Source organism: Geospiza fortis, unplaced genomic scaffold (assembly GCF_000277835.1).
Source record: "Geospiza fortis unplaced genomic scaffold, GeoFor_1.0 scaffold98, whole genome shotgun sequence".
Classification (NCBI taxonomy): Eukaryota; Metazoa; Chordata; class Aves; order Passeriformes; family Thraupidae; genus Geospiza; species Geospiza fortis.
This window is the reverse complement of record NW_005054306.1, coordinates 4,235,126-4,250,858: the sequence shown is the minus strand read 5'-3', so window position 1 is coordinate 4,250,858 and position 15,733 is coordinate 4,235,126. Positions and strand designations below refer to the sequence as shown.

At 37.7% G+C, this 15,733-nt stretch overlaps 1 protein-coding gene across 1 annotated transcript in view; it reads left to right on the top strand.

Annotated features, from left to right (window-relative positions):
* REV3L (REV3 like, DNA directed polymerase zeta catalytic subunit) overlaps positions 1-15,733 on the top strand; it is a 70,548-nt gene that overhangs the window by 24,734 nt on the left and 30,081 nt on the right. Inside the window, exons 12-17 of the mRNA XM_031066680.1 lie at positions 1,156-5,347; positions 5,723-6,705; positions 7,289-7,371; positions 8,429-8,554; positions 10,107-10,299; positions 12,673-12,784. Of these exons, the coding sequence (XP_030922540.1) occupies positions 1,156-5,347; positions 5,723-6,705; positions 7,289-7,371; positions 8,429-8,554; positions 10,107-10,299; positions 12,673-12,784 (5,689 nt within the window). The remainder of the gene's footprint in view (positions 1-1,155; positions 5,348-5,722; positions 6,706-7,288; positions 7,372-8,428; positions 8,555-10,106; positions 10,300-12,672; positions 12,785-15,733) is intronic.

The following is a 15,733-nucleotide window of genomic DNA, read 5'->3' as shown; positions in this document are numbered from 1 at the left end:
ACAGCTCAGCAATTCTGTGTGCATTAGAAAATGTTACTAGAAACAGACTGGGACTTCCTTTTATTTTTCTCAGCCAGCAGCAAATAAATTGCTAAGCTGAAGGAAGCATGAATCTAAGATGATCCCCATATTGGTTGAGACTTAGAGTAAAGGCCCAAAGGATCCCCAGTCTAGTACATCAGTGTGCAGCACATGCTTTCAGGTCATGTAGCAAGTTCCATAACTCCTATCCCCCTTCAACATTTCAGCTAAAGATGTGGATACAAGAGATGGAACAAATTTCTGTGTGCTAGGTGCTCTGTGGTAGCTGCCTCTTTGTAGTGGTACTACCTCTGTCAAGCTACTTGTTCAGCAAGGTTATGAGCAAGCACACACTTGTTAGTTTGTTACCACGTCTCTGTCCATACTTACCCCACAGTAAATGTGATGAAAGTATCACTGAAAGAGATGAAAATCATCACACAAACCATGTGATGAGTTTGCACAGGACAAATTACCACAGCACCTGCTGGTCTCAGATTATGTGGGAGCATTAATACATGGATATGAGTCCAGGATCTAACTAACTGGTGCAAGCTTCTTGCATGAACACCTGAATGGGTGCTGTATTGCTCTGCTACACAGAAGTGCAGGAAACTACCTGTGTTTAGTGCACAGCACAGTTCATATAAATCCCTTGCCATGTTGTGAGATGTACTACTTTAGCTTTCTGTGCAATGACTTTTCTGCATGGGGAAGGTCATCTAAATAAGAGTTTTGTTTTTCAGAGCCAATGAGTATACATACTTCTCAGGGACAAAGCAGCATATAAACTTTTCTAGAAATCAGTCTGTTTTTATATAGTCATCTGAAAGTGATTGTGAAGCCTTCTTTCAGAAAGTCAGCATGAAATCTTTGACAATTGTATGCAAGTCTGCCATTCAGGAATAACTGACAAAATGCCTGAGACAAATGTACTGACAATGTGATTTTGATAAAGCAACTCATGTAGTCAGGGTGTCTAGTTGTCATGATGATAAATGTAATGCGATTTGCAAGAGTTTTGTTTCTTATTTGGATGGAAAGGCTTTCAGGAAAATACTATTAAAATTTTTAATGCCTTAGGTTATTTTTTTACAGGAAGACTAGAATAAAATTGCTTTTCTTCCATTTCAGACAATCCTTTGAATAATGAAAGTTCTCGAACTCACTCCTCTGTCATTGCAACAAGCAAAATGTCTGTAAAGACCTCAATCTTTCACAAAGATGCTGCTACACTAGAACCCCCATCTTCTGCTAAAATTACTTTTCAGTGTAAACACACAAGTGCCCTTTCTAATCATGTTTTGAATAATGAAGATTTTGTAGAAGACCTCTCACAACCAAACACAGAAACAAGACCTGAACTTTCAGTCCATTCTCTAACAAAAGAAAGCACTTACTCAGCCAAGTACCCAACTCCATTCAGCAATAGTACCCATGCAGAAAACTCTCACACAGAGAGCAGCAAGACAGAGACTCTCCCAGTTCCTTCATGTGGAAATAATATTTTTGACTATGAAGATGATATTTCATCAGTGAACAGACCAATACCTAGTAGGAAGTACATTAGCATTAGGAAGGCTGAAAAGGATGTCTCTTTTATGCATGTGGGCCGCCATATTGGTGACAACATGTTGAATAAAAATTTATATAACTTTTCTGATATGAGCCACTCCAAAGGTAAAATGTCCTCTGAAGTAAATGACAAATCCAGCAGTGCAAGTATAAATAGTTTTTTTCCAGCAACAGCTACAGAAAATTGTGAATTAGTTCCTTGTTCAGGAGGCAGTCGAACTGTGGTACATTCACTTGAAAATAACACTGATGAGGGTGGCCTTAATAAGCTTAAAATTAGGTATGAAGAATTTCAGGAGCACAAGGCGGAAAAGCCAAGCCTCAGTCAACAAGCAGCACATTATATGTTCTTTCCTAGTGTTGTTCTTTCTAATTGTCTCAGTCGACCACAGAAGTTAGCTCCCGTGACATACAAATTACAGCAGGGCAACAAACAGTCCAGGCTGAAACTGAATAAAAAGAAGCATAATTTTATCAATCGTCAGGAGCCTGCAAGTGTAAATGATGTTGCATCAGTGAAGGAAGGCTGCTATACACAAGGTAATGCCTGTAGTAACATTCCTGATAAGGATAGTGCTTTACCTGGTGACTTAGTTCAAGTTCCTCTTGAGGCTTTTGAAAACAAAATGCCTACAAGTACTGCTAATTACACTGACTGCCAGTTTGCAGATGGATCTCTTGAAACTGAGCAGTCATTTGGACTGTGTGGGAATAAGTACACGCTCCGAACGAAACGGAAAGTGAATTATGAGACTGAAGACAGCGAATCGAGCTTCGTCGCACACAACTCAAAAATTAATCTACCTCAACCGATGGAAAGTGTTGAAAGTTTGGATGGGTCTCAGAAGTCTCGAAAGCGTAGAAAACTTTCTAAAAAATTGCCACCTGTTATTATTAAATATATTATCATCAATAGATTTAGAGGGAGAAAAAATATGCTTGTTAAATTGGGGAAAGTAGATTCTAGTGAGGAAAGAGTAGTACTCACAGAGGAAAAGATGAATTTATATAAAAAGCTTGCACCTTTAAAGGACTTTTGGCCAAAAGTTCCTGACTCTCCTGCAACCAAATATCCTATTTATCCACTAACACCAAAGAAAAGTCACAAAAGGAAAGCAAAACATAAGTCAACCAAGAAAAAAGCTGGAAAACCACAAAAAACAGGTAGTACAAATATTAAAAGAACTTTATCTTTCAGAAAAAGGACTCATACAATTCTTTCTCCTCCTTCACCCTCCTACAGTGCTGAAGCTGAAGACTGTGACTATAACTATAGTGATGTTATGTCTAAGTTAGGTTTTCTTTCTGAGAGAAGCACAAGCCCAGTAAACACATCTCCACCTCGCTGCTGGTCTCCCACTGATCCAAAAGCAGAAGAAATTTTGACCAACCTGGACAGAGAAGCTTTATTTAGTAGGGGGCCCAATATCTACAACAGCAAGACTGTTAATACTAGTGTAGGAAAAACTAGTAGAGCAAAAACTCAGGTTAAGAAATGTAAAAAGAAATTTGCTAGCCCCACTGTATCTACCAAGAAAAAGAAAAAGATTAACCAGGTTGATAAAACACCAGATGATGGAAAGAAGAAACCTAGAACAAAACAAAAAACAGCTGAAAAAGCGTCCTCAAGAAAACGCGTTGTGTTTAAAGATGAAAAAGAAAGTAGTCACTCTACTACAGAAATCAAGTTTGTGCTGAAGCATCAAGATCCTCATGAGATTTCTTATAACTCTGTCTGCTCTCAGCCACTTCACAGCCTCAAAGACAGTCCTCTTCCTGGCTATTCAGCTGGATATCTGCCATCAGCACAGCTCCCTTCAGCTGATACACAAGGTAATTCATTGGGCTGTTTTCACTCACTGATGGAAATTGATAAGCCTGTAGATGCACAGTGTTTGCCTGCTCCACGGGAAGACCCTCATTCATCTTTCACATCTACTTCTACAGCATCTGGAAGGGAAGTACCAAAAATGAGCTCTCAGAGGTCCAGGACTCAGAGTGCTATATTTAGAATGAAGGACTCTTCTCTCATTCAAAACATGTTTGATCCATCTAATCACTTAACTCACATAACACAGAATGCTCATATCTCAAAAGATAAGACTTCTCCAAAAGCAGAAGAGGTAAAAAATTTTCAAATCAGATATTTGCCACCAGCTGGGAAATTAAATGAAACCCGTGACTCTCTGGACACAGCAAAGATGGATCAATTACATACCACTAACTATTTGCATTGTAAAGACAATAATCAACAGCAGATTTTTTGTTTACCAGAGGCATCCAAGCATTCTGATCCTTGTTCTTCTATTCTTAAGCCATCTGAGGAAAACCCTGGGCCACTTCAACTGCCTAAAAATTGTTTTGTAACATCTTTGAAGAGTCCAGTGAAACAGTTAAATTGTGATCAAAACCAGAGAGGATTTATTTTGGATATGTCACATTTTAAACCAGAAACCACAAAACAAAGGCCTCTGTCAGAAACAACCATGCAACCAAAACCCATCTCCCAGTATAAAAACAGGAATATAGTGGCCCCATCAGCATTTGGTGAAGGACAGTCTGGTCTGGCTGTTTTGAAAGAGTTGCTCCAGAAGAGACAGCAGAAAGCTCAGAATGCCAGTATTGCACCGGAGCCATTGCCAGACAAATCACAGCTGAGCAAGGGCATATCATGCCCTCTTGAACAGAATAAAGCCATCAAAAGGTCACGACCAGTCACATCATCAAGAAAATCTCGTTCTCCCAGGAGCACAAAACCTAAAGAAAAAGCAGCAAAACTTGCAAAAAAGGAGTCTTCAAGCCAGCCAATTACTAATCACATTGATCATTCTGTATCTAATGACAGCCCCATTTTTTTTTCAGACCCTGGTTTTGAAAGCTGTTACTCACTTGAAGACAGCTTATCTCCAGACCACAATTACAACTTTGATATTAATACTATAGGGCAAAGTGGATTTTGCAGTTTTTATTCTGCAAGCCAGTTTGTCCCAGCAGATCAAAATTTGCCCCAGAAATTCTTGAGTGATGCAGTTCAGGATCTTGGTTCTGGACAAACAACAGAAGGTGACTTTCTATGTCATAATGACCAAAAATCTGAGGATGAAAAGCAACATTCTTCAAGCACAAATAAATGGATACGGTCTGGTTCCCTGAGCCCTGAGCTTTTTGAGAAGACCTCACTAGATAATAGTGAAAACCACTGCCATAGTCAATGGAGGAAAAACATTCATTCTTCAACTTTTAGATCTAGTTTTATTGATACCTCTTGTACCCAAGAGACTGAAGTCTGTTTAAATGAAAAATTCAGTTTGAATATAAATACAGTAAACAAAGAGAGATTCCTTAATCTTTCTCAGCCAACCTGCTCAGACTGGATTCAAAGCCACATTAGAAAAGAAACCACTTTTGAACCCTGTCAACCACTTGATTCAGTTAATACCTCTTTTACATCCTTATTGTCATCACCTGATGGTGAACTTCTAGATGCAGCTTCTGAGGATTTAGAATTACATGTTTCAAGAAACAATGAAGCATTAACTCCAACTCCAGATAGTTCACCAAGATCAACCAGTTCTCCCTCACAATCCAAGAGTGGAAGCTTTACACCACGTACTGCTCACATTCTTAAGCCTCTCATGTCCCCACCCAGTCGTGAAGAAATCATGGCAACTTTGCTGGATCATGATCTCGCAGAAACAGTCTATCAGGAACCATTCTGTAGCAATCCTTCAGATGCTCCAGAAAAGCCAAGGTACTGTGTTAAATGCATTTCTGTCTACCCGTGATTGTGATTATATTACATTTAATTTATTCCTGTAAACAATTTTATGCTGTTATGTGGCACAGATACTTGAAAGATCCTGTCTGATATACATCTATTTGAAGTTGAAAGTTACTGTGCTTTCAATCCAAATACCCATTTTCTTTCATGATACTTTGAATTTTTTATTGTGTATTGTTGTAGTAAGTGGGAATGTGCCTTCATGGTTTGTAAAATAAAAATACTGCCCATGGGAATTGCATAGTGAGAAAACTAGTTAGTAATACTCTGCTTTTCTGTCATGTGGAGGACTGCCTGCAGTGCAGTTTGGAGTAAAACAGTAATTCAAACTATTTTTCTTCACAGGGAGATCGGAGGGCGGCTTCTCACAGTGGAAACCAGACTTCCAAATGACCTCCTTGAGTTTGAGGGGGACTTCTCATTAGAAGGTCTACGACTCTGGAAGACTGCATTTTCAGCAATGACAGAATGTCCTAGACCAGGATCTCCTCCTCATTATGGTCACTCTACTGTTAATAAAAGAGAAAGTAATAGCCATAAAACTAGTGAAGACAAAAAAATAGTCATAATGCCATGCAAATGTGCTCCAAGCCAACAGCAAGTTCAGATATGGCTTCATGCCAAAGAAGAGTATGAACATTTCAAGAAATTGCCTACGAGTCATCCTGCTGAGCAGGCAAAGGCAGATGACAATTCCAGCTCTGCAGTATTGTCTGAAGAGAAATCTATAGAAGTAATAAAAGTAGCTAAAGATTTGAATTTGTCTAGCCTGGAAGATGAAAGACCTATTGTGCCTACAAAGACTTCTCCTGCCTCCGTGGCAGAAAATACAAAAACACAAACCAAGGAAACCTGTGATAAGTCTATAAGCACCATAGGAACTTCTGTAAATACTAAAAATGACATAGACTCTAATAAAACTTCATGTGCAAGCAAGACACACACTACTTCAGCTCTAGAACATGATAAGGAGGAGGAGGAGGAGGAGGAGGAAGATTATTATGTCAGTTACAGTTCTCCAGATTCTCCAGTGCTTCCTCCTTGGCAACAGGTGGCATCTCCAGATCCTAAACAGTCCAGTTTAGAAGACACAGAGTGGAAAAATCAGGATATTATTTTGTCTTCTGGGGAAGGAAACGATGTTGGAAGTACACAAAATTCTCCATGCACCCAGGAGAACGTTCGGACATCCTTTGACACATCCCCGTTTCCAGTTAATGAAGATCCTGGAAATTCTGAATCAGTTTGTCTCCATAGTACACCCATTGCACACAGAAAAAACCAAGATGGAATACCTGAAGTTCTTGGTTTTACTCCTTTATCTGCAGGTAAATCATTAAGTGATTCTAATAATACACACACACACACACACACAAACACAAATCTAAATACATTTCTTTCTACATAATAAGAAAAAAATTATATCTCTGCAAAAATATATTTAAAATTATTTTTTTAAAGGAAAAGTTCTGCGCATTATTGTCAGAGTAACTATTGAATTATTGGAAAAGTCTACAAGTAGACCATCCATTTGCTTCCTAACAGTCTCTAGTATCTGAAGTGCTGGTTGAAAGCCTAATTTAGAAGTTTTGCTTATTTGGGGGATTTTTTTAATCTTGTTGACTATATTGCTTGTATTTAAAAAAAAATCTCAATGTAGAGTGTGAGTAACATTGCAATAATCAAGATGATAATGATGTGAGGCTTTGTAACTTATTTATGTTCCTATATGTCCATAAATACCAAATTGTAGTAGTTGTGCTTTGGATTTGACAAAGGATAAAGCTGTATTTGCTTATGTATATAACATATGTTTGTAATGTTAATGAAATGCCTCTTTTGTTCCTTGCATGTTGTTTAATGCTTAGACAATGCTATTGAGGCTAAGTAGTCTTTCACTCATGTTTACAGAACCAAAAGCTCAGAAACTGAGCCACAAGAGGGGAAGTAATACTGATGGTCTTCGAAGAGTACTTCTAACCACACAAATGAAGGTAAAATAACATTTTCTGCACAGACGTATTTTATTTTGTAGCATATACACATTTCCATTCTTTCTTCTTTGGTGTTTTTGTCTTTTGCTGTTAAGATCTTGAAAATACATTTAAAATGATATGGTACAAATGTTGTAGAATCAGAGCACATTCAAAGTTAGGAAGAAATTTATGAGTTTAATTTGGGGGAAGCGGGCGTAAGTTGGAGATTGAGAATGCTGCTCTAGGGTAGTGAGAAACTAATGAAACACTAAAGAGACACCATATAAAGATGCTTTGCTCTTTGAGTTACAACATCATTTTTAAGTTGTAGTGTGATTTCCCTTGTGTGTGTATATATATATATATATATACACACACACCCAGACCTGTGGATATTTATGTGTCTCTATGTGTATTAGTTTTCAGACAATGTTCTAAGCATTTTCTGTAAACAAGAAGGGCAGTTTGTGGTGTGCCAACGGAGGAGAAAGAGGTTGGACTTATTTTACTTAAACAGTGTTTCCTCTCTCCATGTTGGAACAGAATGGAGGGCTAGGTGCATTACTGGAGTGATCCAGTATTTTTTTCTTCTTAATGTATTCACTTATTTCAAGGAGGTACTTAATATACCTTTATTTCAGTGCCTTAAAAAGTGATGACTGAAACAGGGTTTTTTGACAAATTGTAGCTCAAGAGAGAATAGAGAATTGCTGGTTTCCATATCCTCAGACTTCCAAGAAAGCCAGTATATCTGGGACTGGAGTTTTTTTTGGTAGGGTTCTGGGAGTTTTTGATTGTTTGAGAGGTTTTTTAAGTATTTCAAACTGCCTCTTGCTTGGCTATAGATTAAAATTATTCCTAAAAGGCAGAAAGATACAACAGTTGTTTGCATGTTGAAAAATGAAATGAGGAGATAGTAGAAGGTTGGGGACTTTTTAGTAATTTGCAGTGTAGCATTTGCATTTTCATTGATAAATTTGTATTTAATACTGCCTATTATTTAATGTTACATATGAGTTTAGCAACCTGTGTTTTCTCACTATCCTGTGTTTTTTTTCTTCCCCTGCCTGATAAGAATCAATTTGCTGCCCTCGGTGCTCCAAAGAAAGAGACTTCCCAGATTGAAGGACCATCTTTAAATAATACTTATGGTTTTAAAGTCAGTGTGGAAAACCTGCAGGAAGCAAAATCTTTACATGAGGTAACTTTACTCTTACAAGTCACTTAATAAAATTATAATTTATCAAGCTGATTTTATACTGAAAATAAAGTCGTTTTCTCTTGGGTCCCTAAATAACTTAAGAATTAATCAGTGAATGATGTCTGCAGCTTATAAGTAGTTGATCTACCAGTTTCAGCTTGATGCCCAATGCCTGTAACAGTATTGAACTAGATTTCACAGTATTTTGGTTGAGAAGAAGGTAAACCACCCTTTAAAAATAAAAATGGGGGAAAAATCAGAAGGAAGAAATAGTAAGTTGTCATAAAAATGTTACTTGAAAAACTAGTTGACCATAATTTTCATGGATTGTTTCCTTAAGAAATAAGGCATCTGGCAGCAATTAGTAAGGCCCTCCTGGTATTTCTACTTGTTAACTTCTGAACCTGTTGGACAGTTTCTACTACATTTAACAAAAGGCTGCCTATCTCAAAGAAGGTCTCTTTTTATCTATCTAATGTAGGTGAGTGATGTGGGGAAAGGAATCAAAGTGCTGGAGAAAGGGAAGCAGTATAAATACAGTACTGCTGTGTTTGGCTGCTGACAGGGCAAGCAGCCTGTGTATGTGACAGACAGTCATATACAGACTCCTAAACAGTCTGCACACCTGGAATTAGATGTTGGTCAGTTTATAGAGGAGATAGGAAGATAGCACTAAGTAAAAGACGTAAGAGAAGCCACAGTGATCCTGGGGAAATGGAGATGGAGTAAAATTTCACCCAGTGATGTTTGTATGCCAATCTAGAGGAAATCAGGCTGCCCCCAGAGCATCCTATATACACAGAAATACTTTTAATTTTCCCCTCATAATCTGTCCAACCTCTCTATTAATCCACATTATGAGCAATATTATGCAAGACAACAGAGCAGCAATATGGTGTTGAAACAGTATTAAATAATACTGTCTTTACTGCAGAGTCAAAAGTTGACAGTATATAGTAAAATTAGCATTTTCTAAATGTAAACCATTCTGCAAGAAGCTCTGGCAGTATGATGTGGCAGTTCATTAATGCACCTGAAGGCAAAGTTAGGTATTCTCCCTACCTTCCTGTAGGGCTTAGGCTTCATGATTGCCTTGGGTGAGGGAGGGAAGGGAGAAGAAAGATCAAGAGTCATTCTTTGTCCTTGATCAGTTCAGAAATGTGATTCAGCTCAATATACAAAGGTGTTTGAAAACACTACAGGATTTTACAATTGTTGAAGTAGAACATTGTCTGGTTTTTGTCTTATTTTCTCCTTTTAGTAGAAGAATACAGTACTCAGACACACATACTGAATTTTCATAACTGAGTATAAAGCTGTGTTTAGTGATGAATCTTCGTTTTTCCTAAGATGGTGCTATTTGCAAAAAAGTGAGATCCAAAGATGCATGGTTATTCACTTCTGTTAATTTTAGGGTGGAACCTTGTAGTTACAATGTAATACCACCATATAAATGTCAGCACTGTCCTCATTTGCACAGATAGTCTTCTCTTAATTTTGTTTTTAAGAAACCTGCAGAACAAACTAACATACTGTCTGTATTTGTTGCTAGGTCCAGCACCTTACCCTCATCAGTATGGAGTTACATGCTCGAACAAGACGAGATTTGGAACCAGATCCAGAGTTTGATCCGATCTGCGCTTTATTCTACTGTGTCTCATCAGACTCAGCACTGCCAAATACTGATAAAAAAGAAATCACTGGTGCTATAGTGATTGATAGAGGCAGGACACCCTCAAGCCAAGGTTCCTATTTCTTTTTTTCATATTATATTTTACAGAAATGCTATTTCACAGTAATCAAACAGTAGCAAGCAAAATGTAATAGAGTATCTATATTACTACGTATCTCATTTAATTTTGTCTTGTTGAATGGCCATATTAAATATGGAGTTTTCCTGCTTATATCTTCCAAAGAACTATTGCATGGGCTGTAAACCACAAATAGCATTTGCGTGTGCAAAATATCCATGTTTGCGTGCTTGTGGACAAGCTCCTGCAGTGTTCTAAAAGTGTAAAGAGGAAAACCTTCCTTTAGTTTCCTACTCAAGTTGCTGGATAGCTGCAAGTAGAAAATGTTAAAAGCGAGACAGTATGTTTTATATTTTACTTAAGGGTTATTTTTGTGGTTTTATCTGATCCTTTTAGGATCTAAACAGGGGCCCTTATTCTATTGTACCTTTTTGGCTTTGTTTAGACCAGTGATACTCAACCTGTGGCTCTAGAGCCGGATGTGGCTCTTCATGGCCCTACAGGCGGCTCTCGCAATGTAGGCATCTGATCGGCGCTCCACTCTATCAGGCAGCGCGGGGAGCACTGAGCAAATGGACCAGCAGTGTGGGAGTCGCTGAAGTTCCCCCTCCCATAGGGGGAAAGAAAAGGAGCTGCTGGGATCCCCCCACAGGTAAGAGTAGAGATCACCTCCCACCCAGCAGCTGTGGGGCAGAATGGGGAAAAACTTGCCCTTTTGCCCCTTCCACCCCTCCACCCCGCTCCCTCCTAGCAGCCAGAAGGGATTGAAGACAGAATGCTGCTGGGAGAGAGGATGCTGATGTGTCATGTCGTGATGTATCAATGTGTGGTGGCATTAAGGCAGCATCATCACACATTGAAGTGTCATGATGGAAAAAAAATCCATTGATAATTGATTTTTATGGTGCTCTACAACTCCATTTTATTAAGAAGTGGCTCTCCAGCTGTTAAAGGTTGAGTACCACTGGTTTAGGCTAGTAAAAAAAAACCCAACAAAAAAAATCTCAAACCAAAAAACATCCCCAAAGTAGTCCTCTTTCTTTCAGGGTTTCTTTGGCAATGTGAATGTGTATCAAACCACAAAATACTGTCTAAAATTTTAAGCGTGGACAAAAACCTACCAAAAAAATTAGCAATAAGGCAACAGCTTCTTCTTTTACCAGTGTATTTTGTAGATACTATATCATGTTAAGCTAAGTTCTTATTATTCTCAGTGAATTTTATTCTGGTATTATATGCTTGTTACTATCTTAAAAAATATATTTCTATTACCTTACTGAGATTTTTCCACAGTATAGCCACTATGGCTCCCTAGGTGTGTGTGCCACTGATAGTTTATCAAGAGCTGTAAAAGGTCCAATGATACTTTGAAAAAACAAAGGTTCTGATCTGGTTTTGTTGGTGAAATAAAGTGATGTGTTTAAATGTTATTGTGACATTTGTTGCTTTAATTGATGTGTGCTGTCAATACTTTATTGGTTAGAACTTTTTGAGTTCCCTGTGGAGTGACTTGACATTGAGATACATCTTTTTTTTTCCCTTTTGTGTTATTATTGCTTTGTAAGTCACAGAACTTTTTTTAACATTTATTTCTGAAAGCACACTTTTCTTAATTCTTAAGATCTTAAGAAGAATGTGTCAAAGTAGCATGCCTTTTAAAAACTCTAGTTCCTAAAATTTGCATCATCACTGTAACAGAGATCATACTACCTGTTGTGTAGAGAAAACAGAGTATGTGTTGTGCATTATTCATTTAAAGACGGTCTTTTTAAAATGGAAGGCAAATGCTGAGTTCCTACATGCATACAAATTTAGATATTACTCAGACATTATCAATGCGGACACTCTTAATGTGCACTAAGTGAGCAGTTGGTCATGTTTTTCCATTTCTGTCTGTAACTTAGTGTGCTGGAAAAAAAGAACTATACTGTTATATAGCATTTTCATTCTGTAAGGCATTTTGCAAAGCACTACTCTGAGATAGCAATTAAAATTATATTTTGCATAAAAACAGTGTGTGAGCTGTCATTTAGTCATTTAATATTTCTTATTAAAAGTAATTTTCCAGGAGCTAGACTCCTGTGCATGTAAAATAGTGAAAATTCTCGTGACTCAGGTTTGTTTCTATCTGCGAATCTGTACAAGATTACTACTATGGCAGAATTCTACAAAGTGAAATAAAAAACTATTTCACCTAAGAAGAACAAAATAAGTCCATGGAATTAATTGTGATAATTATTAAAGATAAAAATAAGTTGTGTTCCATACTTCTTTTTGGTTGTATGTTTTATTCTAAAGCAGTATTGTTGACTGAAGTAATGAAATTCCTTCTAAATTTTAACAGGTTTTTTTACTTTTATTTTCTAGGGAGCAGAGACCAAGCCCCCTTGCTTACAAGATCTGGAGTTACAGGACTAGAAGTCAGTTACGCTACTGATGAAAGAACTCTTTTCCAGGAAGTAGTGAATATTGTAAAAAGGTAGCATATCTGTACGTTCTGCTTTTATTTTTCAGGCTTGGAACAGCAGATTTAGTTCCTTCAACCCTTGCCAATCTTTCAAATACTGATTTTTTTTTGTTGTTGTTGTTTCCCTCAGAGGCTTATTTCTAGAGTGGACAAGCATGGTGGTCTTTCAAATAAAAATATTTTTTGCTTTTCCTTTTCTCTGACAGCAAGAACATTCAGATCCTCTTAAGCAGCTGAGTTACAGTCTTGAAACTTACCAGCCATATAAGTAATCTTTCTTAACATACAACTTTCCTTTCAACCCCAGAATTCATTACACGTCTCTCTCTGAAACTCTCAGAACAATAGACATTAAGAGTGCTGAGAGCTATAGAAAATCCCTCAGACAGGAAGAGTTTTCTAGGAACTTGGAGGCAAGACAGAAAAAAACCTGCATGGTACTGAAACTGCTGCAGTTTAAAATAAGGGTTCATTGAAAAATTAGTTTCCTTCTTTAGTTTTGTCTTCTCTGAATGGAAATCCCCTGCTCTATCAAACTTGGAAAACTGCTGGTTTTCCCCATCTCCACCGAGGCTGAGAAGCCTGTTCGGGAGCCCTCTCGCCTGGTGCGTAGGTGGAACCACAGACGTCTCTCCAGACCCTACTGACAGGTGCAAAGCTGTAAAATTTCAAGGAAAACAAACAGATTTAAACTCTTGAGTCACCCTGCTGGAATAGAAGCACAAGGCAAAAAACAAACTAGGCAGAGTACATTTGCAATTCTTTCTCTCTCCAACCAGAAAACCTCTGATGAGAAAGGCTTTGACCAACCCCATGAAGCCAGAATACAAAAAGAGTTGCTGAATGCAACCAGCACAGGGTGGGTCCTGACAGAGCAGCAGATCCCTGTTCAGAGAAGACAAAATTAAGGTAAGGAATATAATATTATTTTTCTCTTTCTTGGAAATCTAGTGCTCCATCAAACTTAGGAAAATTACTTAGAATGAGAAGCTGCCAGTAAATGAAGAGTTCTCCACTGGTTGTGTGGAAGTCTAAAATGTGACAGGACAGAAAGAATATGGTGGAGAGAGCTCAGCAGTTAAAATATATGTGTATCACTGAAGATCAGAAGTCTTCTATATCTGTACATGCTGAAGGCATTACAGAACAAAAAAAATCATGCAATTTTGGTGTACTTCAAGATGGAATGTATCAGGTTGCTTTCTGAGAAATCTCTGCTAATGAGATCTTCTCTAGCGTGTGCTAGTGTATCTTTTTGATGGAGCGACTTCATCCATGAAGATTGAGTTAGTTGACTTGTATTCCTGGAAGATAGAAGGCTTGCTCTATTAATGGAGAGACAGGCTACTGTCATCATCATAGTTTACTTCCCTCACAACTCTAGAATAACACCTCAGCTATCAGACTTCTGATGGACTCTCAAAAAAGATGGTTTTTGCAACTTGGACCACATCTACAATTTGCTGCTCTTTTCCCCCCTTTATTTTCTGTAGCCTGGGCAAAAAAAAAAAAGAGAAATTTTGTTGGAGTTAATGTTTTCTATTTCTTAAGCATAAAACAAATGTCTAGGCCCAGAGTAGCTTTAACTGAAGGAGGAAGTATGGTAAAACCATGTAATTAAGAAGTAGTGGACTGCAAAAACTTCCTCAATGAGAAATGAACAAGCAAGCAGCTTTAATGAAAATTAGTAATTATTTTTTAAACAATCTTCTGTTTATCTTTTTAGTGTTTTTTTTTTCCAGCACAAGCTAGGTACTTTGGCTATTCTGGTAGATGCACTTAATAGTAGGTCTGATTGATAGATTAGAGAAAGAGAATTATCAGGCTATATTTAAGAAATATTACCACTTGAACTTCATGGATCAACACTCAAAATCACCTTAACTTTCAAGCAAAGAATTGTATCAGTGTCTTATATTCTGATACATGCTTTAGGCTGGACAGTAATAGGCTCTTGAGACTGAACAGCATGCCCAGCATGACTGCAGCCTGCTTTTGATTCATGTTCTTGCCCTCTTGGGCAGCTGGAGGGAAGGATGGAAGACTGAAATTCCAGATTCCTGGCATGATGAATGACAGACTGTCTAGTCACTCTTGAGTGTTAATATCAGGAACAGACTTTATCAACTTGTTGGAGCACAGAACAGAAAGGATCTCAGCTGCAGGAGGAATTATCTTACACAGTCCAGTTTAAGAGTTCTTGTTCCTATTTCTAGTCATTCTCTTAGTAGTTGGCCTAATTCTTCCTCTTATTCCATATATGTGAAATTGTGGAACATACTTATTTGTTTCAAGTTCCAGCCTTCTACTTCCTTGTTTAGGCCTTTTGTTTCCTTTCCATCCTGGCTATTGAAAATAAATAATGATTGATTCTGTAACTTCTTTTCAATACATGTAAACTCTGGAAGAGCTGAGTAGAGAAATCTGGATCATTGTTTCCAGCATACACATGAAGGAAAGGATGTTCCTGGAAACTTTGTAACTTCTGCAATACTCATAGCTCATCAGTGTCTGACTAGGTTTTTGTCACTGAAGAGTTGTTTCCCAAACTTTTTGTAGCAGAGCTAAAGTTATTCTTTGTTCACTGAAGATGAGTATTGCTTCAGAAGATTCTCTGGAATAAATGAACTGAAGTTGGATTCAGTTAATACCTTCACTGTGAAGTTGTTTAGGCTGTGCTACATTTGAATGACCACAGTATGGTTAATACCTTGGCATCCATGAGATAAATACCAGGTTAAATGTTCTTCTGTGGATTAGTAGATGTTGTCTCTGATTAACTCGGAGCTCTTGGCAAACAGAAATAAGTCATCTTGTGTTCCAGTAGACCAGAAGAGGAACTGATTGTTTCTCTGAAATTGTGTTCTGTGATTTCATCTATATTGAAAATTCACAGATATGTCCAGATACTGAGAAGAATAAGCACCTCTTTTCTAGGAGGTTATTACTGAGACTGACTAA